The 22988-nt window shown below is 42.9% G+C and overlaps 1 protein-coding gene across 1 annotated transcript in view; it reads left to right on the top strand.

Annotated features, from left to right (window-relative positions):
• The window catches only part of LOC119661658 (5-hydroxytryptamine receptor), a 634419-nt gene that overhangs the window by 570574 nt on the left and 40857 nt on the right, over window positions 1–22988 (top strand). Inside the window, 3 exon segments of the mRNA XM_038071091.1 lie at window positions 8984–9173; window positions 9239–9334; window positions 9336–9377. Coding sequence (XP_037927019.1) covers window positions 8984–9173; window positions 9239–9334; window positions 9336–9377 — 328 coding nt within the window.

The following is a 22988-nucleotide window of genomic DNA, read 5'->3' as shown; positions in this document are numbered from 1 at the left end:
CCTTGGCGAAGTGCCCCAAATATGAGGCATTCAAAGCACCTCTTTAGTGAAGTTTGTTCTCTTACACAACAGAGAACTCATCCAATCCGAAACCTTCCGGCAGCCTAACAACATCTGTGCTGCCTCGGCTGGTACTCATATTGTGGGCAGTTTGAGTACCACCATAGGCTTTTTGTAAGCCCACAACCGACTCCTCGGTAAGTTCTTTCAACTTGAATTGCTCCTTCAGAGCAGTACAAGTTTCTTCTTTCGATATCACTTCATCAAGATCCCTATATTATATATAGATCTTGTGCTTTTGGGCACGCACTGCGGCATTCTCCTCAAGTGAATTTTTGACTTGAGTGCGAAAGTCATCAGTTTTTCCTACGCTGGATCTTTTAAGTGCGAACATGAGATCCCCTTTCTGGGTTCTTCAGATTCTGTTCACATTTCTGCTCAGATATTTTAAGTCGCGATCAGCTTTGACTTTTTTGAGTATCTCTGCGTAGGACAGGTTGACCTTACTGGAGATAATAATCGCATCTGGACGAGTTTACACTTTTGCTTTTCGTTTGGATTTTTTGTTGGTAACTTTAGTCCATCCATCGTTTTCGATCGTTTTGGGCTTCGCAACGTTGCTCGAGTTTCTTACGTTTACTGAACGATTTCCTGCTTCCGAACTGTTGGTGCTGGATTTCAGAATGTCCTGTCCGCCTTTTTTTCTCTTAGGCGCTGCTGATTCCCCCTCTTTTTCACGTACTCGTTTATTTCGCCATAATTCGATGGTAGTGCGGTTAGGCACCACTTGAGTCCCTTGTGACACTCTTGGCACAGCAAGGTTCGGCGTATCCTTATTATTCTTTTCCCAAATCTGCGATCTATTATAGAGGAATCTAATAGCCCTAACCATATTTTTTATTGCTTGGTGCACGTTGTGCTTGTCCTTAATAAACTCGGACAGCTCAACTATTTTTGCCCCAAGCTGGGTGAAGGGTAATTCCTCCGAATCGGGACTCTGCTCCCCATAAGCCCCGGCAGGGATTACTCCTTTTATACGCTCCTTCAATTTTGGCGTTTATTGACCTTGCTTGTACTTTATCCTTCATGTTCTTTGGCATTGATGGAGATCTCAAAGTTGACGAGCTTCTTTTGAATAGATCCCTTCCTTGTTCCTGGAGCACCTCCTGCTGCGCGCATCTTGAACATATGCGGTGGGTATTATCACGGTCTTTGTCGTCCAACGATCTGCCCTCAGTTCATCTTTGTTTGATCTTGTTACTGGTGTTCTCGGTAAGGTCGTACTTCGCTTAAAAACCTCCTTCTCCAAATCCAAATCACTTGTAGCATTATATGCCAAAGTGGCGAAGTTGTCCACCACCGAGGCACTGCGGTCGAGGGATATCATGATCGCGAGCCCGCCTGCTCACTCCAAAGCCGGACTGAGTTCCGAGCCCCTGCACCGTAAGTTTCCTCCTTCTCTCCTTCTAGGTATCCTTCCCATAGCCATTTTGGTACACTGCACCAGAGATGAGCAAAAACTAACCCATGCACAGTCAGAAAAGAAAACTGCATGAACACATATTTACACATAAATCCATCAACTGGGGTCGCGCCTGATGGTAGTCCGTCTGTCACACCCGATTTATTCGGAAGCAGCTGGACCGATTGTCACTAAAATTGGTGAGTGGATCCTGTTGTTCCCTTTACACACTGTATGGCGCCATTTTGCGTTAAATTTAAGGGGGGCTCCTCGTACATATAAATGGCTGTGCAAATTTGTTTTCACAGAATGTGGCCGTGTGGGATATCAAATGAAAGGGCTCGATTAGTACTTTTCGAAACTGGTCCAATATTTAATATCGGGCGAAGCGCAGGGAAATGAGTGTAAAAGTGTAAAAAGTGTAACGTTCTCAGAACCTATCCAATCGAAAAATTTGAAATAAAATAACAGTAATACAACTATATGAAATCCAGGCTTCACAATACATCCCGTTCCGGTATCTGCACAAATAAATTTAATAATAGTATATTAGCATATTTTAGAAAGTTAAGTTCATGCTTGAATTACAAAATTTGGTACTTGCATAAGGGATAACACAAAGTCAAATGTATGTATTTATATGTATATGTAAATCAAACTTTGGGGTAGTGCCTAATTCAGATAGATATATTTGTACATTGAACAAGCGGTATTCAATATACGTACTGCTTTTATGAATAATCACACATCAATTTATAAACATGCATATAGAATACATTATTCGATAATTGGCAATGTTTGTTTGTTTAGCGTAGATTAAGCACATAATATCTACGTCTGAACGTACGTTGTAGTTTGAAGAAAATACATTTGTGTTTTTAGCCATATGCGAATGGAAAAATGTGCGTAGAAAGTTTCTCACATGAGATGAACCCAAAACAAACAAAACCTTATTAAAATCGGTTTACTGTCTGTCTGTCCATCACACGCATTTTTCTCGGAGATGGTTGTAGCGATTGACACCAAATTTGGTAGAGTTATATCCTTTTACGTCGAATTTAAGGGGGGGATTCCCATACATGCAAAAGAGGAGTGTAAATGTTTTTCCTTCAAATATAGTCATGTGGGGTATCAAATTAAAGGTCTCAGTTAGTACTTTTCGAAGCCGGAAAATGTGGGGAGTGCGGGGGGTTCAAAGTGATCATTCTTTTAACGAACGCATGCTCAGAAACTACCCGACCGAAAAATCTGAAAAAAAAAACAGGAAGCTGCCACTATATAGTGCCTAGGCGCCGAAATACTCTCCATACCGACACCTGTTCAAATAAAGTTAATAATAGTACATTACTATACTTTTTAGTAATTGACAGGAAAACCCCCTTTAAGTTCACCTTAGAATCATCACGGCGATGTAGGCTACAGCATAGAGCATGATCCTGCCAAATTTGGTGAAAATCGCACTGTTACTAACAAAGTTATACTAGGTCAAAACTGTCGCTCCTCTGCAAATTCAAGACTATGAATGTCAATATCACTTGAAAGTGGATACTTTCAGTTAATATATGTATATTTTACGTGCTACATACTAATGGGACAAATGCACACCCAAATCTCTTTATAAAAGGAATACACAAAACCTTTCATACCTGAAGCGTCTAGGTTCCGGTTTCCCGACTTGTTATATCATTATGATAGGGTTTGAATTTGCAACCCTACCCCGTAGGAAAAGAGAATGAGGAAGGTATGTGGGAGAAAGGTGAAGGATCCCGCTCTCTAACCCTGTTAAAGAAGACACCACGACTTGAAAAGGTATAGCATCTCAAAATATGTCAAGATTCTACCCACCCTTCTAGCTAATCTAGGAAGAAATAGGTTGTTGTTTATAAGGCTATATCTGCAAGTTTACATTTAAGTCATCTTGATATTTCATTTTGTTGAGAAGTTGTGATCACTTAAATTTTGTTGCATGTGCTGATTGGAATAACCTGCGAATCACTGTATGTACATATATACATATAGCATATATTTTCCGCTTTATAATCACGTACAAATACCCAGACTTCATAAGAAATACTCAATTACACCCGGGTATGTTTTGCTAAAAGAGAATCTCACAAGCATCTTGTGGCTCATCATCGAATCTATGCCTGTAATAGCATATGTTAATTAGTAGACACCAAAAATACACCTTCCAGGCATTCTGCCATAAAGTTAATTAAATGTAGTCAGATTCAGTTCTAGAGTATTATGACTATTTTATTCGATATTAATAATTTGGCAATTATCTAAATGAATGGCTTCTACTGTGTATAATCAAATGCCCCGTACGTGGATGGAACTTGATTTTCTGAGAACTGGTAAATGAAGCAACTTCAAAGACGTAAGAATGTGTATTGACAACCTGATTAAAGTGAATGTAAAGCAATTAGACCTTTCTTGCCAGCAGCCATAGTTTATATGTATAACTGGCAGTGATTGAAGATTTTATGGTTACTGAATATATATTGGAAAACAGAAATGCTTTTTCTTTCGTTTAACCATGACCGCAAAACGTAAATTGCATCCGTATTCACATATCTATGCGTCCACTCCTTGATGTGGAAAGCAACCTACAGACAGTTATCGTAACACAGTGTTCATGCCACTAAAGAGAACTGCACTGAAATCTGGAAATTTTACCATTTATTTAAAACTAACCACCACAGTGGTCGCTTCCTCCAATTTACGTGAGAATTTCAGTGATTGATTAGAAGTAAAAATGTTTGAAACAAAGGATTAGAAACTGCGAACCAGAACCGCTAAGTGAAGGGGTTTGTTTCAAGGGAAGTGTATTAGCCCTTAGAAAAGTTAAATTTAAAAGAACAATTACTTGAAGTAAGCATGGTTTTGTGTTATGCGCACTCAGAAGACAGATATTGCCTTTACAGACCTTCCGGGCTGAATCATACTCATTCATACAGGACTGGGTGGCCCGCAATACGGCAACCTGTAGATTTTATTCACAACCAGTCGGTTATGGTATCGCTCATAGATTTCGTCGTTATGTAGGCTACGGAATCGTCCACCCTCATGTAAGGGGCCAACAATTCTTCGGAGAATTCTTCTCCCGAACACAGCCAATAGTTCGCAATTTTTGTTGCTAAGAACCCAGGTCTTCGAGAAATACATAACTAACACGGTGCTCGAATAGTGCACTGCCGTTGACCATGAAGGCAGTGAAAGTTGTAGAAATGTAAAAACGGGTCACCGTTGGTGCTACGGTCTGTAAAAACATGAATCCCCACTGCACGCAAATCACCAAAACTATACCTCTCCTTGCTGCCTCCAAAACGGTGTCAGAGCTTACCATAGCATTCAGATCAGCCATCACGATCAGAATGATACACATTTGCTATGGGTATGGATGCCCTGAAGTACATATAATTACTAATAGAAAGGGTACACCTAAAGGACAAATCGGAAACTGACTCCAAGGTGAAGAGAGCGAGTTTTTTGGTACTCGTCAGCTGCAGTCCGGTAACGAATTCCCCATTTTCTGAGCGAAAAAGCACAGTGCCTCAAGAAGAAGAAGGACATATTTTTTGTAAATTCGTCTGTTCCTCTTCTTCTTCCCCAGTGTTTTGCCCTGTTCAGAACTGGAGTCCGCTCATCTCGCAAGGCTGTGCTATTTTGCTCTGTCAAAGGGCTGATCTGGATGTAGTCGCGTGGCTTTCAAATCACCGTTCAGTGTATAAAATCAACATTATTTAGGCCGCCCTTTTCGTCGTTTCGCATCGGCTTCACCCAAGTTGCTCATTCTACTATTGGGTGATGATAGCAATCATCCGAGGTCTGGATAGTGCCTGTTTCATTAGCATCAATCGTCAAAAATTGTGTTTTATCCAAATTCAATTTCAAATTGAAGATCGAGATCAGTTTTGATATGAGGAAAATATCATCTGCATACGTGGGGCGCTAGATATTTGAAGTCTCGTGTGACAGTGTCCATAACAAGAACAAAAAGGAGCGGTGACAGGGCGCTTCCTTGATGAACACCGCCAGAGATACGATGCGGTTTTGATATACCACACTTCAAGCGCACGAGTTCTTCTGGTACTAGGTTTTATCGTAAGTGTGTGGCACAAGGGCAACGCTTTCTCCAGAACCAGAAATGCAATGTCGAGTGGGCGATGCTTCTCACGGTATTCCTCCATGAGTATCGGCGCAGCGTGTATTATATCAGTAGCTACGTAGTCCTTGACAAACCCACCTTAATTCCCAGTAATTTGAAAGATTACGCGAATATGGTTTTTAAGAATGCGTTTAAAAATCTTCATGGTTTGGGTCGAATGGTAATTTAAACATTCTGATGGATCACCTTTCTTTTTCAATTCTGGAATGGTAGTCCCTTTTTGCCACTCCGATGGTGTTCTACCTTCTTCAATAACCCAATGGAAAAATTCATTAGACCACACTTTCCAGTGTTTAGACGCGCTGTCACCGGGTCCTGCTGTTTTCCTCGATTTCATTCGTTTAATTCCTTCCTCTACTTCAGTGGTGCTGACAGATGGAACTGCTCCAAATGTCGGCAATGGTTGTGAAAGTGGAGGATGAATAAATTTGAAAGCCGCTCAAAATATTCTCGTCATCTATCCGTTGCGGCTCGTCGGTCAGTGAGCAAAGTACCGTTCTTGCCATTAATCCAATGGAAGCGTCCGACATCCTGATCTTTGTAATGGACCGCTCAGGTAACAGCGATCGCTTTCTTTGCTTCCTGTTTGGCATTCTTGTAAACTTGAGGGTTGAACAGTGTTTTATCGTCAAGAAACTTGTGGTAGAAGCGTTCCCTTTCACGGAACTTCATTTGAACATCGTCATTCCAAAGTCAAGTATCTCGGTTTATGAAGCGCTTATCTGGCTTGGTGACCTCGAGGGCTGCGTAGGCCGCTTTATAAATCATATCTTTGACTTGGTTCAACGATTTGTCTACATTCGTAATGATTGGTATTCACATGAAATCATTTCTTTCTTTTTCTCAGCAACACCATTGTGCATTCCTCACGCTGTTTTATCGGTGGCGTGGTTCACAAGACAGTAATCAATGGCCGATGTTAGGGTGCGATAATCTTTTAGGGCACGGCTTTGCAGTCAATAACAGTGGTAAAAACTCGGCATCTTATAATAATCTAGTCGAGTTGCGTTTTAATATTCCCACTGAAAGCTGTAGGAAGGTGAGCCATTCATTTAAACCAGGTATAAGATCATGAGTGTCTGCAAAACCGACTATACACGTGCTCCAAACCCTTATGGTACCTATCACCGTCTGCCTTTTCACCCACATGACCATTAAGGTCGCCCGCAATAACAATATATACATCAGCAGGCACAGTATCACATAGGCCTGTCTGGGGTGTGTATGTGATGTAGAAATGGTGAGCCTTATTAGCCGGTCATCAAGCCAATTAACCGCATCACAGAAACCCTCTGAGATGGCAAAGCCAACACCATATTGAGTGAGTTGGCTACCAAAATAGAGAAGTTTATCACCATTCTCACCACGTTCGCGTTCTATGGCGCAGTTTTTTGCACCACAACATCAAGTTTCTTGTAGAGCACAAATATCAATGCGCCTTTTGCAATAGACTCGAGTGAGGGTGGCAATATTTAAAGTACATGTATTTGTCTTAATCGGACCAATTTACTTACGTCCTCACGCCGTCCATGCGCCAAGAACCCTTCCCGGTTTCTGGCGAGGACCAGGATCTGTCATGCGCGTCAACTGAGGTGAACCCCCTAGTATTTCTCCGAAATTTAGGATCCCTCAAAACGATCATTTTGTTTTGACGGCATTTAATGCATTTTCTTCTTTGGTCTGTCGCGGCCTGTAGCAAGGCGCAATTAATAAAATTGATATTATATTATTCTACTTTAAAAATCGAACAGAAAACCCTCCTTGAATTCACGTCAGCCTGAGACATCATAGGATACGAGCATCCTAATAAAATTCTAAAAAAAGTCTGAAATAAAAATCGATATATGGGGCCACATCAGATTATCTTATTTTTGATTTTAAGGTTTTGTATTGGAACGAAGCCTTATTACTATTGGTTTAGTGTGTGTCTGCTTCTCTTTTGTTTTTTTGTTCCTGTCAGATGATTGGGTAAGACTTTGGCTACCAAAACCTGCGTTTCTTTCCACTCTGAACCCGATACTACTACAGTACAATGTCGCGAGGCTGCACCAAAATGCCCTATAGTTCCACTCAAGTACATATTCCTCACTCGTTCCTTTTCCTAGCTGCACACTCGACATTTAATTTCATTTTAAGCTTATGAATCAAATGTCACTTTTTGTCGGCGACCCCATTTCCTCCCTTTGGAAAGTGTTGTCGCACGGTTCAGACGAGAAAGAGCTCCTTGTAACACACTTCCTCTTGCTTTCGTTCAGCCCATGCGTTAATATCGCAAGCTTTTATCCTAAGAATGTGGCTATTTGAACTCATCGCTACTTTCTCTTTGCCATCAATTTGAGTAAATCTATTGTAAGATTTGTACCGTATGGGAACTAAACGTTGATATATCCCTGTAGTTCCCCTGAAGATTAAAGGAGGCACTGCCTGCATGTTGCATACTTCCCCGCTTAGAATATGGTACTATGCTTACCCATTGGCTCTAAGTACATTTTTCTTAGATCAATGACCTCCAGCACCCGCTCCCTCCGCTGTGAGGGATCCCCAGTCAATCGACTGGTTTAAGCTGCATGTCACAGCCACGGTTTCCCAGTTTGTCTTGTTACTACAACGTGTTTCAAACTTCTTATTGAAGTAAAACCTCGTTTTCATGTTATCCCTTGGTGTCAATAATTCGTGGTACCGCATAAAAAGGATGTCAATCTTCTTTCGATTTAGGCAGCTCCCCGCCTCACTGATACTCCCGGGTATCCTGGAGATTGTAATCCTTGTCTGCATCTGAATGTGCGAATGAAGAGGGGTTAATCGCAGAAGGACCTCCAGGAATGCCGTTAGGCATGTCCTCATTACATAGGTAAAACACCTTCTAATTTCTTACCTTGAACCAAGTGCCATAAATTTATAACCAATATAACCGTGGAGGTTTTCAGTACACTCTATTGCAATAATTTTGAATGAAATATCCAGACGACCCAATGCCTTAGCCATAAGTTCCATCTTATTTTGTTACTTTCTGGACCATATTGAAACCCTTTCTATAGCAGGGTGATCCTTCACTTGAGAGCAGAATAGGAAAATAAAGCTGAAAAGAATAACGCCCTCTGAAAACTCAAATAATGATGCTTTTTCAAAGAAACTTATATTTACAAAAATTCAATATGTAAGTGCATATGTAGGTGTTCTGATCCTCGGCAATTTAGGGAAATTAGATAAATCATGAAATAAGATAAGATCGGAGTTTGCGGGTCCCGACTCAGAAGAAAATTTGCTATTGCTGAAACATTAAATCGGCCACAAATTCAATTTCAAAAAAGCAAGTAAAACTGAATTTCATTTTATTTTTTCTCCTGCAGATATTGGGCTGTAACGAATGTAGACTATATCCATTCAAGGACGAGTCGCCGAGTGTTCACCATGATATTCCTGGTGTGGTTTCTCGCGGTTATTGTGTCACTAGCTCCACAATTCGGGTGGAAGGATCCTGAGTATCTGCAACGAATCGAACAGCAGAAGTGTATGGTATCCCAGGATATTTCTTATCAGGTTGGTATTATAAATATTGTTTTGAACGACGAAGATTTTATAGCAAAAACGTCAATTCATTACAGGTTTTCGCAACATGTTGTACGTTCTATGTTCCGCTTTTAGTTATTCTAGCGTTATATTGGAAAATTTATCAAACAGCAAGGAAACGAATTCATAGGACGAAGGCCAAGACCAATTGATGTGACTGCAAATAATAACCAGGTAAGTAACAGACCCTTTTCCTTCCCCGATAACGGATTGTGGCGACGAAATCCACGCACAATTGCTGGGAACTCACAGACCCTACTTCAGTGTACAAGGCAGTGATCATGCCATGTATAATGTATGCCTCAAAGATTTGTGTTCTTAAATAAGAGCAAGTCGACAAGCCAGTTGAACGCTACAGTTATGAATGGTTCTGTGTATTTCTTATATAAGGGTATTCAAGTGAGCATTTTTTTCATTTGTACCTACCTCGCAATGTGCATGAACTTAGTTTGTCTCCTTTGGAACCAATATAAAAACTAATGTCGTCCAAGAGTACTAATGGAGACCATTCATCTGATATCCCGCATGACGTAAGCTACATATCAATAGGAAAAAGTGGGAACATAATCCTCGAAAAATGTTCGACATTCTACCGTCAGAAAGATGGACAATTTTTTAGCCTACAAAATATAATTCTATCGTGCCAGTTTGTTTGTGGATAATTTTAAGGTCAACAGGCTGCGGTAAAATGTCACCTGATCTGTATGGATAATGGCGATTCAGCCCTGGAAAATCGTAAGGACGCAATATCTATGGAAAACAAGCTGAAATACCTGAAGCGTTTCGGGTATACAAGCTTTGTGTTTGTCTTATCTGAGAAACTTTCTATCCACATTTTTCTTTTCGTACATAGCTTCACTGGTACAAACGTAGGTACATATCCATCTGAATTGCACCTTCCCAGAAACTATATTGACATATATATATGCATATGCATATGTCTATCTATTTAACATATTCTGATATACAAACAACTAAAAAGAACCAAACAGGAAAACTAAAATGTTTCCTTGGACCCCGCGTTTATGTGAGCTCAATCTACATGATGATGATGTCATGTATGGCTTGGAGTATAATAAATTCACATGGACTATAACATTTTTACCTTCTATAACTTCGTTAGTGTCCGAATAGATCACTGGTTAGAGCAATTATAATACGGAAGGCCGCGGTTCAAATCTCGTTGGTGGCAGTGGGATTAGTATCGTGATTTGACGTCGGATACCAGTCGACTCAGCTGTGAATGAGTACCTGAGTCAAATCAGGGTAATAATCTCGGGCGAGCGCAATGCTGACCACATTGCCTCCTACAGTGTACCGTTACGGTCTTGAATGAAGTGCTCTAACAGACTCAATACCCTGATCCAATATGGATTGTTGCGCCAAAGATTATTATCCGAGTTATCACAATCTCGGCAGATGCCGGATTTTACCTAATACTAGCACTAAGTGCCAGGCATTTAGGCTCGCACGATCCTACCTACTTAAAAACTGAAGGGGCGCTGGTGGGAGTGGCCGGTGGTAGGTCATTGGGAGAATACTGCTTGCAGCTCATATCGGTAAACCGGACATGTCCCCGTGATCAGCCCATGCTTGTATGCAAGGTTTTGATGGATAACCTTACATAGAGCATAATGCCTGGTGATGTATTGCACCAGTGCCATAATAGTACAGCCAGAAATGAGATGGTCCAACGTCTCTAACGCCGAGCCACACATTCTGCACTAGTCGTTCTCCACCAGTTCTTTCATGATGAGCTTTTCATAAGCTCGGGTGGCGACCACGCCATCCTGAATGGCACACATGAACCCCTCCGTCTCAGCAAAGAGCTCCCCAGCACACAGCCATCTGTTTGACAAATGCAAATCGACAAATGGCTGCCAAAGACAATTCACATGTTTACCGTGCATTGCCTTCGACTTCCATTCATCGATCCGCTCTTGGTCCGACTTCACCCCACTCAGAGGATTGAAAGATCGATCCTTCAAGTTAAGTGGAGTCAGTCCACAGTCTGCCTTACAGACAGCCGCATGCAAGGGGCTCGTCTGCTCTTTGCTGTAAAAATAAGCGCGCAGCGTGTCGACTTGGCGATGATGTTGTGCCGCCACGTCAACCACGCCCCTACCTCCGATGTCACGAGGCAGGTTCATCCGGCAGACTTTGGGTGATGCATTCGGAATTTGGACATAATTGTCCGTATCCGCCGTTGGACGTTTTCCAGGTCGGTCTTCGTCCACGGCAATATTGCGAATGCATAAGTCAGTGAAGGGGTAGCGAATATTCTTCCCCGAAAGATGCGATTTCAGCACCAGCTTTACAAGTCGCAGGAATTCGGACAGCAGAGCTAGGAATTCCTAGGTACTTATAGAAATCTGTCTCGGTCTCGGTTATTTAATAATAATAATAATAATAACCATCCAGGTGAACTATGAGCCATTGGCTCGGGAAATCAAAGAAATTTGGCGTCTCGAACGGGTGGTTGTAGTTCCCATAATATTGTCAGCTACAGGTATTGTACCTAAATCCCTCACAGCTTCCCTTGATGTCCTGGGACTTTCGCACAGTCTGGTTCAAACCATGCAGAAGTACACCATTCTGCATACGTGCTCGATGTTGCGGGGAGTACTCGACGGATTCTCCCACTGACCTACCACCGGCCACCACCACCAGTGCCCCTACAACTACAACCACCCGCTCGAGACGCCAAATTTCTTTGATTTCCCGAGCCAATGGCTCATAGTTCACCTTCTTCTTCACGTATTTCCGTTCAATGTTGCTATTATGGGGGATAGCAACATCAATAATATACGCGGAGCGACCCGTCTTGTCAACTAGCAGTACGTCAGGCTTGTTGTGTGCGGTATGGCGATCAGTCAGAACATGCCGGTCCCAATACATGCTGTAAGCAGAACTATCAAGTACTGCTTGCGGCTCATATCGGTAAACCGGACATGTTCCCGTGATCAGCCCATGCTTATATGCAAGGTTTTGATGGATAACCTTACATACAGCATTATGCCTGGTGATGTATTGCACCGGTGTCATAACAGTACAGCCAGAAATGAGATGGTCCAACGTCTCTAACGCCGAACCACACATTCTGCACTGGTCGTTCTCCACCCGTTCTTTCATGATGAGCTTTTTATAAGCTCGGATGGCGACCACGCCATCCTGAATGGCACACATGAACCCCTCCGTCTCAGCAAAGAGCTCCCCAGCACACAGCCACCTGTTCGACAGATGCAAATCGACAAATGGCTGCCAAAGACAATTCACGTGTTTACCGTGCATTGCCTTCGACTACCATTCCTCGATCCGCTCCTGGTCCGACTTCACCCCACTCAGAGGATTGAAAGATCGATCCTTCAAGTTAAGTGGAGTCAGTCCAGAGTCTGCCTTACAGACAGCCGCATGCAAGGGGCTCGCCTGCTCTTTACTGTAAAAATAAGCGCGCAGCGAGTCGACTTGGCGATGATGTTGTGCCGCCACGTCAACCACGCCCCTACCTCCGATGTCACGAGGCAGGTTCATCCGCTCCACGGCAGACTTTGGGTGATGCATTCGGAATTTCGACATAGTTGTCCGTATCCGCCGCTGGACGTTTTCCAGGTCGGTCTTCGTCCACGGCAATATTCCGAATGCATAAGCCAGTGAAGGGATAGCGAATACATTCAACGCGCTTATTTTATTCTTCCCCGAGAGATGCGATTTCAGCACCAGCTTTACACGTCGCAGGAATTCGGACAGCAGAGCTTCTTTCAGATCACCAACTCGAGCATGGATTCCTTGCAGAATTCCTAGGTACTTGTAGAAGTCTGTCTCGGTCATAGCTTCGATGTGGAGGTCACCAATGCTATGTCCGGCATGTGGCTCGTGATGACCTTTGCGGATGGCTTGGATTCGACATTTGTCTAATCCAAACTCCATCCGAATATCACGGCTGAACATGTCTATTATTCGCAACAGACTTCTAAGATGGTCGTCAGTACCAGCATACAGCTTGATGTCATCTAAGTACATCAAGTGTGTCAGTTCGCACTTAGCACGTAGGCCATACTTTCTTGCAAACCATGCCCTCTAGCATCATTCAGTAGCCATGAAAAGGGGTTCAGTGCCATACAAAACCAAAGGGGACTCAATGAATCCCCCTGCAAGATGCCCCTCCGTATACGGATGGGCTCTGAGGTATTAGCACCCTCAGATGTACGGGCTGATAAGGTGGTATGCCACCCTTCCATGACTGTCGCCAAAAACTTTATTAGTTTCGGATCAATGCGATGCAGATGTAGGATGTCGATTAGCCAGGTATGCGGAACGCTGTCAAAAGCCTTGGCATAATCGATATAGCAACTGAAGAGGTTTCTCTGTCCTCTAGTTGCTTGTCCTACAACTACCGAGTCGATAATGAGTTGCTCTTTGCAACCCCTTGACCCAACTCGGCAGCCCTTCTGCTCCTCGAACAGAATGTTGTTGGTCTCGAGGTGCGCATTGATCCTTCCACCAATAATGGACGTGATGACTTTGTAGAGGGTTGGTAAGCAAGTGATCGGTCTTGTGTCTGCGGGGTCCTGCACCGTGTCCTTCTTAGGGATAAGGTAGGTAATCCCCGCAGTGAGGAAAGGTGGAAATTCCTCCGGCCGACTCATGACCTCATTTATACTGCGTGCCAACCGACTGTGTACGCTGGTAAATTTCTTATACCAGAAATTCTGCACCCGATCCAGACCTGGGCCCCTCCAGTTCTTCGAGCTGTTTATGACTCGTCGAACTTCCTCTTCGGTAACATCCGCGAAATTCATGCCAGGTGTATTGGCATGGCGGGTGCCTTCGGCGGTGATCCACTCAACATGCTCAGCATGCTGGGCAGGTAACCCCCAAAGTCCACCCCAATACCCTTTCGCTTCCGTCACCGAGAACTGTATTGTCTGGGCGCTCTGTTGGGATTCGTTGAGAGATCTGAAAAAGCTCCGCTGGTTCCTCGCATATGTTGCATTCTGGACACGTCTGGAATAACTTCCGCCATACCGTCGTAACCGGCTGCATATGACAGAAAGTTTCTGTTTTAGTGTGTCCAGAATTTCAACAACGGGTGTCTCACAGGGGATGGCATAGTTCCGGTAAACCCTCTGCACTTTATTTCTCACCCGTCGGCTGGCACTGCCAGTGCTGATCTGAATCAGTCTAGCAATGTCCTGCCTTAGTGAGTCCCGCCGACGTTCCAGACGGATTTTCCATGGTGGATCTCTTTTGTCACTCAAACCAATAACACGAAAGCGAATCTTCTGACCGTGCAATCTAATAGCCGCAACTGCACCACAATACACAAGTGATTGTAGTTGCAGCAGCGATATATCAGCACACAGTCGAGATGCAATCTCATCATTGATTTGAGATAGAATTCCCGGAGTTGCTGGAGATGCATAGAGCCTGGGAATACCCGGTCTATGCAAAGGATCCATATCCGAGAATTCTATACACGCTCTTTGGAATTCGTCCCGAAACTCAGCAGAAACCTCCGCTGGACGGTGGAGAAGAGTGCTTCGGCGAGTACTGAACCTGTTGCCTGCAGTGCGGCGTGGTGTTGTTGATGCCGCCGCCTCTGCCCCTATCGACTCTCGGTCACCAGTTTCCCCGATGACTTCAAGTCGAACACGTTCCCTGATGGTGGCCGGGATTGTGTCGCTGCGAGTAATAAAGCGGTACTGGTCTGCGACTCGCTGCACAGTCACGTGTGCGAATTGCGGGAAACGCTCGACGAATCTCTGGTGCAACAAGGGGCGGTAAGATGTTGTACCCGCCCCGCCGTTATTTCGTAGTAGGAGCGGATGACGAAGAGGTTCATTTCTTCAGACCATTTCATCCGCTTCCTACGCGAACCTGCTGAAGTGGTCGCCACAGATTGTGGCGAAACAGCTGCAGCAGGCGGAGCTGTGCTCCTGGTCGTCGTGGCGCCTAGACGTCGAACCGCCCCACGACTAGCGGTTTCGACGCCGTGCTGTCCATTACGAGAGCCCGACCCAGTCACCAAGTCAGACGACTCCCGCCGGTTATCCGTACCGGACCTTAAATTTTTCCTTCTTCTCATTTTTTGGTGGTGCATTTTATCCCTAGCTGCCAGGTGTGTAGATAGCTTCCTTAGTGAGTAATCTGCAAGACTGCAAAGTTCCTGCACCTTCCTCACCTACTCCCTGAGACGCTGCGGTGGCGTACAGCCATTCAGACTGGAGCTATCTACCCCTCCTCCTTTCACAACCGGGCTTGGGACCGGCTTCGGCGGTTATTATTATTATTATTATTATTATAACTTCGTTAGTAATACTTGGGTTCCCGTTAAACTTTCCAGACTTGTGTCCTATGTTAGGATGAATTTGAGAGAAGTTTCTGACCAATTTCTAAGATATAGTAATATGCTATTACTAATTTTATTTGAGCAAAATGGCATCGATTCTGAGGTCTAGATTTCATGCAGATGCAACGTTTTCAAATTTTCCGATTAGCTAGATTCTGAGAACGGGACCTGTTACACTTTACTTGCACTTTTGTGCATTTGGGCACTCACTCCATTTTATTTCACCTAGCATCAGGAAAAATATCACTAATTGAGTGCTTTCATTGGATACCCTATATGACCATATTCTGTAAAAAAAATTCCAGGTTTTTCATAAAACCTTAAAAAGACTACTTTGCGGGCCCTACCTCAAGTAAAGCTGTGGCGTAAGCCAGGACACCATGCAGCTACTGGGGATATCGAATAAATGAATCTCGGCGCCACAAGTGAATGTTGAAGTCAGACAGTTTTATGATGGTTTTAATTTTAGCAAGTAACTCAACGCCCTTTACACCTGCTCGGAATAATAATTGCTGATGATCCAAATGACATGCCTCTACGCTATCTAGGCTGAAAAGATGATTGAAGTTCTTTGGGCTCGTCCAATCGGCTGTCTTGATTATTTACTGCAAGTAGAATTTAAAGCAAGGTGGATTCGAACACCATGCATATGTGCTCCTTCTGTGCCTCATTCTATACTGATTTTCTTATCAAAAATGAGTCTTTCTGTGACTTAAGAGGTATAGGAAGAGGAATTCTCAAATTAAAGATTTTATGATTGATCCAAATCCAGATTCATTATAAAATCACGGGAACATACTAGTAATGATAGGATGATTTCAGTTATAATAATAATAATCGTTAGTGCAACTATCCACATTGGATCCAGACCTTGAAGTGTGTGGCCTTCAAGACTGTTACGGTACACTATAAGATTACAGCGCCCTGTTCGGAGGCAATGTGGTCAGCATTGCGATCGCCCCAGATTATTACCCTGATTTGATTTAGGTACTCATTCACAGCTGAGTCGACTGGTATCATCATCATCATCATCAACGGCGCAACAACCGGTATCCGGTCTAGGCCTGCCTTAATAAGGAACTCCAGACATCCCGGTTTTGCGCCGAGGTCCACCAATTCGATATCCCTAAAAGCTGTCTGGAGTCCTGAACCACGCCATCGCTCCATCTTAGGCAGGGTCTGCCTCGTCTTCTTTTCCTACCATAGATATTGCCCTTATAGACTTTCCGGGTGGGATCATCTTCATCCATACGGATTAAGTGACCCGCCCACCGTAACCTATTGAGCCGGATTTTATCCACAACCGGACGGTCATGGTATCGCTCATAGATTTCGTCATTGTGTAGGCTACGGAATCGTCCATCCTCATGTAGGGGGCCAAAAATTCTTCGTAGGATTCTTCTCTCGAACGCGGCCAAGAGTTCGCAATTTTTCTTGCTAAGAACCCAAGTTTCCGAGGAATACATGAGGACTGGCAAGATTGTAGTCTTGTACAGTAAGAGCTTTGACCCTATGGTGAGACGTTTCGAGTGGAACAGTCGTTGTAAGCTGAAATAGGCTCTGTTGGCTGACAACAACCGTGCGCGGATTTCATCATCGTAGTTGTTATCGGTTGTCACTTTCGACCCTAGATAGGAGAAATTGTCAACGGTCTCAAAGTTGTATTCTCCTATCCTTATTCTTGTTCGTGTTTGTGTTTGACCAGCGCGGTTTGATGTTGTTGGTTGATTCGTCTTCGGTGCTGACGTTGCCACCATATATTTTGTCTTCCCTTCATTGATGTGCAGCCCAAGATCTCGCGCCGCCTGCTCGATCTGGATGAAGGCAGTTTGTACGTCTCGGGTGGTTCTTCCCATGATGTCGATATCGTCAGCATAGGCCAGTAGTTGGGTGGACTTGAAGAGGATCGTACCTCTTGCATTCACCTCAGCATCACGGATCACTTTCTCGAGGGCCAGGTTAAAGAGGACGAATGATAGCGCATCCCCTTGTCGTAGACCGTTGTTGATGTCGAATGGTCTTGAGAGGGATCCTGCTGCTTTTATCTGGCCTCGCACATTGGTCAGGGTCAGCCTAGTCAGTCTTATTAATTTCGTCGGGATATCGAATTCTCTCATGGCCGTGTACAGTTTTACCCTGGCTATGCTATCATAGGCGGCTTTAAAGTCGATGAACAGGTGGTGCAACTGTTGTCCATATTCCAACAGTTTTTCCATCTCTTGCCGCAGAGAGAAAATCTGATCTGTTGCTGATTTGCCTGGAGGGAAGCCTCTTTGGTATGGGCCAATGATGTTCTGGGCGTATGGGGCTATCCGGCCTAGCAAGATAGTGGAGAATATCTTATAGATGGTACTCAGCAACGTGATACCTCTATAATTGCTGCACTGTGTGATATCTCCCTTTTTATGTATGAGACAGATTATGCCTCGTTGCCAATCGTCAGGCATTGATTCGCTGTCCCATACCTTGAGCACAAGTTGATGAACCACTTGGTGTAACTGGTCGCCTCCATATTTAACCAATTCGGCTGTAATTCCATCGGCTCCTGGCGACTTATGATTTTTTAGCCGATGAATTGCACGGACTGTTTCTCCTAAACTTGGTGGTGGCAGTATTTGTCCGTCGTCTTCAGTTGGCGGGACCTCCAACTCGCCGATGTTCTGGTTGTTCAGTAGCTCATCAAAGTACTCAACCCATCGCTCTAATATGCCCACTCTGTCGGAAATCAGATTTCCCTCTTTGTCTCGGCAGGATGAGCATCGAGGTGTATAAGGCTTCATCCTGCTGACTTGTTGGTAAAACTTCCGCGCCTGGTGCGGTTGCTTCCTGTACTTTTCTAGTTCACAGACTTGTTGGTTCTCCCAGGCTTCCTTTTTCCGTCTGTGAAGTCGCTTTTCCGCTCGACGGAGTTCGTGATAAGTCTCTGCGCGTGCCCGCGTTCTTTGAGAATGCAACATTACTCGGTATGCGGCATTCTTCCGTTCCGTTGCTAGCTTACATTCATCGTCAAACCAGCCGTTCCGACTCCTTTTGCGGCTGCGGCCAAGCATATTTGTGGCCGTATCCATGATAACGTTCTTCAGGTGATTGTGAAGACCATTTGTTGATGCTTCATCTCCAGGTCCTGTGTTGACTGCGGTTATTGCGGCATCCATTTCCCTCTTATAGGTGTCGCGGAGGATTGTGTTGTGGATAGCTTCAGTGTTCACTCTCACCTGATTGTCAGAGGGGATTCTAGGTGGTATTGTTATTCGAGCTCGGAGCACCATGCCAACGAGATAGTGATCCGAGTCTATATTGGCCCCCCTATATGTTCTGACATTCATCAAGGCTGAGAGGTGGCGGCGTTCGATCAACATGTGGTCAATTTGGTTGAAAGTGGTCCCGTCTGGAGAGGCCCACGTATGTTCGTGGACCGCTTTCCGCGCAAACCAGGTACTTCCAACAACCATTTCGTGTGACCCTGCTAATTGAATAGTCCGCAGTCCGTTATCATTTGTTTTTTCGTGTAAGCTATGGGAGCCAACGTATCGCCTGAATACGGGCTCCTTCCCTACTTGGCTGTTAAAATCCCCAAGTATGATTTTGATATCATATCTGGGACAGGCTTCGAGGGTTCTTTCTACTGCCTCGTAGAAGGTATCCTTCTCCGACTCTGCAGTCTCCTCTGTAGGGGCGTGAACGTTTATGAGGCTTATATTTCTAAACTTGCCTCGCAAGCGCAGAGTGCATAGCCGTTCGCTTATGCTTTCAAAGCCGATAACAGCAGGTTTCATTTTTTGGCTGACTAAGAAACCTACTCCGAGCACATGGTTTACTGGATGACCGCTATAATATATGGTGTAGTGGCTCTTCTCCAGGAAACCGGTCCCTGTCCATCGCATCTCTTGCAACGCTGTTACATCAGCCCTATATTGGGACAGGGTATCGGCTAGCTGCTCATCAGCTTCATCTCTGTACAGGGAGCGCACGATCCCAGAGAAAATGCGCAAATCGTGATTCCGTTGTCGTTGCCGGGTCCGTCGTTTTAAAATCCGTCCTATCCGAGGCTCCTGTTGTGGCTTCGTAACATGTTGTTTTCCGTGTAGGGTTGTCAGCCCTACCCAACCCCCAACCTGGAGGATCAGTTGGTACAATTTGTCTCGTTTTTAGGCGCGGGAGGCTCGCCTTCATCCTTCTCCGTCTGCAGCTTTTCGTCAAGAAAGAGCTCCCAGCGTTCACCACGTGGAGGTGGAGATAGGGTTTGGTAGTAGAGCTGTTGGTGTTGGTTCAGCAGGCATTTCCCAAGTTTTATGCTCCATCGTGGGTACCAATCCACGTTTCGCCCCGAGACCTATACTACCCTTTGACCACCTGGTATCCGACGTCAAATAACGATACAAATGTCACTGCGCTAACCACGCAGCTATCAGAATTCAGTAAAACATCCTCAGAAATAATATTAACAATAGATTAATAATAAAGTAAAAAAAAAACAAAAAATAACTCAATTTTACTAAACTGCTGAAAACAAATATAATTTTTATTTTTCAAATATCGTTATTTGGAGGACCGTATGTCCTCCTCCTAAGTGAGTTTTTAGTGGACCAAAAAAAAAACTTTTAGTTTTTTTACGGCATTGATCCTTGTAGGACCACGTAATGCCACGCTGATCTTAATCCCTAAACACTCGGTTACCGGGAGATGCGGGTATGACTGCAACATTGCTCTTACACATACTGGTATAGTGACGCAGAATTAGTCTTTCCTTTAAAGACAGTCAGAGCGGCTATTAGAGCATATATCTCCAGCAGTTGAATCCGGATTTTGCAGTTTGTTTCAGCGAAGGATAGGATATAGTGATCTGAAGATATCGCCTACCAGTTTATTGCTTTGTTATCGTGAGAATAAGTAGGGAAGGAGGGTAAACAATGCGGCTGATAGATATATATTAGAGGATTTTGAGAATTGTGTTATTTAACTAAATCAATACACATTTTTTTGATTCAGATTATCATTTCGCCACAATTTTGATCACTGCAAAACATAAAAATAAGATATGTATTTTTTTAGGTGTTATTTGTAATATATCTGTATAATATTTTTCATAAAATATTACTGAAAGTTGTTCAATGTATGCACTTTAAGATATCATCTTATGATTCTTAAAAAGAAATTCGTGAAAATGTCCAATTTTTTGCAAGTAGGGAATGCAATTCTTTTTAACAAATGTAGCCATGTACGGTAGATACCAAATAACCTCGATTAAAGCAAATTTTAGTTTTGGCAGTAGTTGCCAAGGGGGAGAATGTGGGGGTCTAAAACCACCAATTCTTTCAAGAACCCGTTCTCAGAAATCACCCCACCTAAAATTCTAGGAAAAAAATGTGGTGATCCATGTGCATGGTATATGCAGGTAGGCCTCGAAGCACTCTCTCTAGCGATATCTACTCCAACAAAGTTAATACAGTAAAGACCCACAAAAGTTGAGACTCGCAAAAGTATACGGAAAAGGTAACTAGGCTTCCGCCACTTTTCAAAGTTCTTTATTCATTGGATTTTGTGTCAATTGTCATTGCTTGAAATACTTCATTTAAAAAAAACAAGAATTAGGCGTTTCAGTCAATTGTTTAGCAATAAGGTTTAACACTTCTAATGCGGCAATTTCCAAATGCTAACGGAGGAAGAATATAGATATTATATTATTATCCTTACAAAGTTGACAATTCATGAAAGTTTAAAAACAAACGGATTAACTTTTCTGAATCTCTACTGTAATAGTATATAGTATTATCTTATTTTGAAATTTTATTGCGAACTAGCACCGCTTAAATTCATCCTAGATTAGTGCAATATGTAAAGTAATACAGTTTATAATATGGAGCGTAATACTAGAAAGTTTGATGAGAATCCTACTATTATTAAGGTAGGTCAAGTTTGTCTCTTTCGCAGGAAATTGCTACTCCCTAAGAGACAAAATGACCATGGTACGAATGTCGGGTATATTCCACTTGTGTACACTACAAGCTATGTACCAGGGTAAACCCAAATATTTTCACATAAAAAATCCAGAAAAACTTTCATTCCTGAAACCCTGAGTTTCCGATTTCCAACTTCGTTTCATGTTAAATAGTTACAAAAAATAATATTTATTATTATAAAATTAAATATTTTTGAGGTTCAACCTATCGTCATAGGTGTATAGAATAGGGGATTCAAATTTCACCTAAGTGAGCTAAGTAGTTTTTGCGGTATTCACAGAATCTCTTAAAAGTGTGGAAGAGAGTAAGGCGCATTTCAAATTTTGACCTTTAAAGATGAGATTTTCCAAACTTCTGTTCCGTATACTGTATCAAATACCTATTTTCCAATAGCATATGTTTTTACGTAATTCCTAGATCTTAAGCAGCTGATCGTAACTATATAGGTTCCAGGATATTTTATACACGGAACCATTGGAGCAGCTACTGCCGGCTGTTCACTTCTATATCTACTACGACACTCTCCATTCCTTCTGCTACAACTTTGAATTTTTTACATTTTGAATTTCAATCTGAGATTTTGACAGTTCCCTTTCAATTTATTATACTCGAAACATATAAGGAAACAAGTCGGGAAACCGGAGCTGCACGCTTCAAGTATGAGAGGTTTTGTGTATTTCTTATATAAAGAAATTTGAGTGTGCATATGTCCCATTATATGCATATATTATGTGGAAGTATCCACTTTCGGATGATATTGACATCCATAGTCTAGTCGCTGAAACAATAACTCTGACCTATTATACCTTTATTAGTAATAGTGCGATTTTCACCAAACACGGTAGGAGCCTGATCCTACATCACTGCAAAATTTCGCCAATTTCTGAAAATTATGGTAATATACTATTAATAACTTTATTTGAACAGATATCGATCTGGAAGGTATTTCGGAGCCCAGGCACCATACAGTTTCGGAAAGTACTAATCGAAGCCTTTCATTGGATACCCCACTTGACTATATTTGATGAAAAAAATATACACCTCCCTTTTGCATGTATGAGGACCCTCCCTTACATTCAACCTAAAAGGATGTAACTCACTGTATGCGTCAGCATACAAATTTGATGTCAATCGCTACAACAGTCTTGGAGAAAAATGCGTGTGACGGACATACACACAGACAGACAGTAAACCGATTTTAATAAGGTTTTATTTTACACAAAAAATTAAAAAAGATTTTTTCAAACCGTCATTTTGTACTACTCACTTAAGTAGAATTGTCAGAGTTACTCGCAGGAATACCCAACATATGAATACGCAGTTACGTCTTTGAGGATTATCACTGCCAATAATATAACTCCGAAATAATTGACCATAAAAGACATAAAAGACACATATGCGAAACACTTGACAAATCTTTGATATAGTCTGCAGGACATGATTTTTCAATATTATTGAAATTTTTACGATTCCGTC

Source organism: Hermetia illucens, chromosome 1 (assembly GCF_905115235.1).
Source record: "Hermetia illucens chromosome 1, iHerIll2.2.curated.20191125, whole genome shotgun sequence".
Lineage (NCBI taxonomy): Eukaryota > Metazoa > Arthropoda > Insecta > Diptera > Stratiomyidae > Hermetia > Hermetia illucens.
This window is presented reverse-complemented; position numbering and strand designations above follow the sequence as displayed.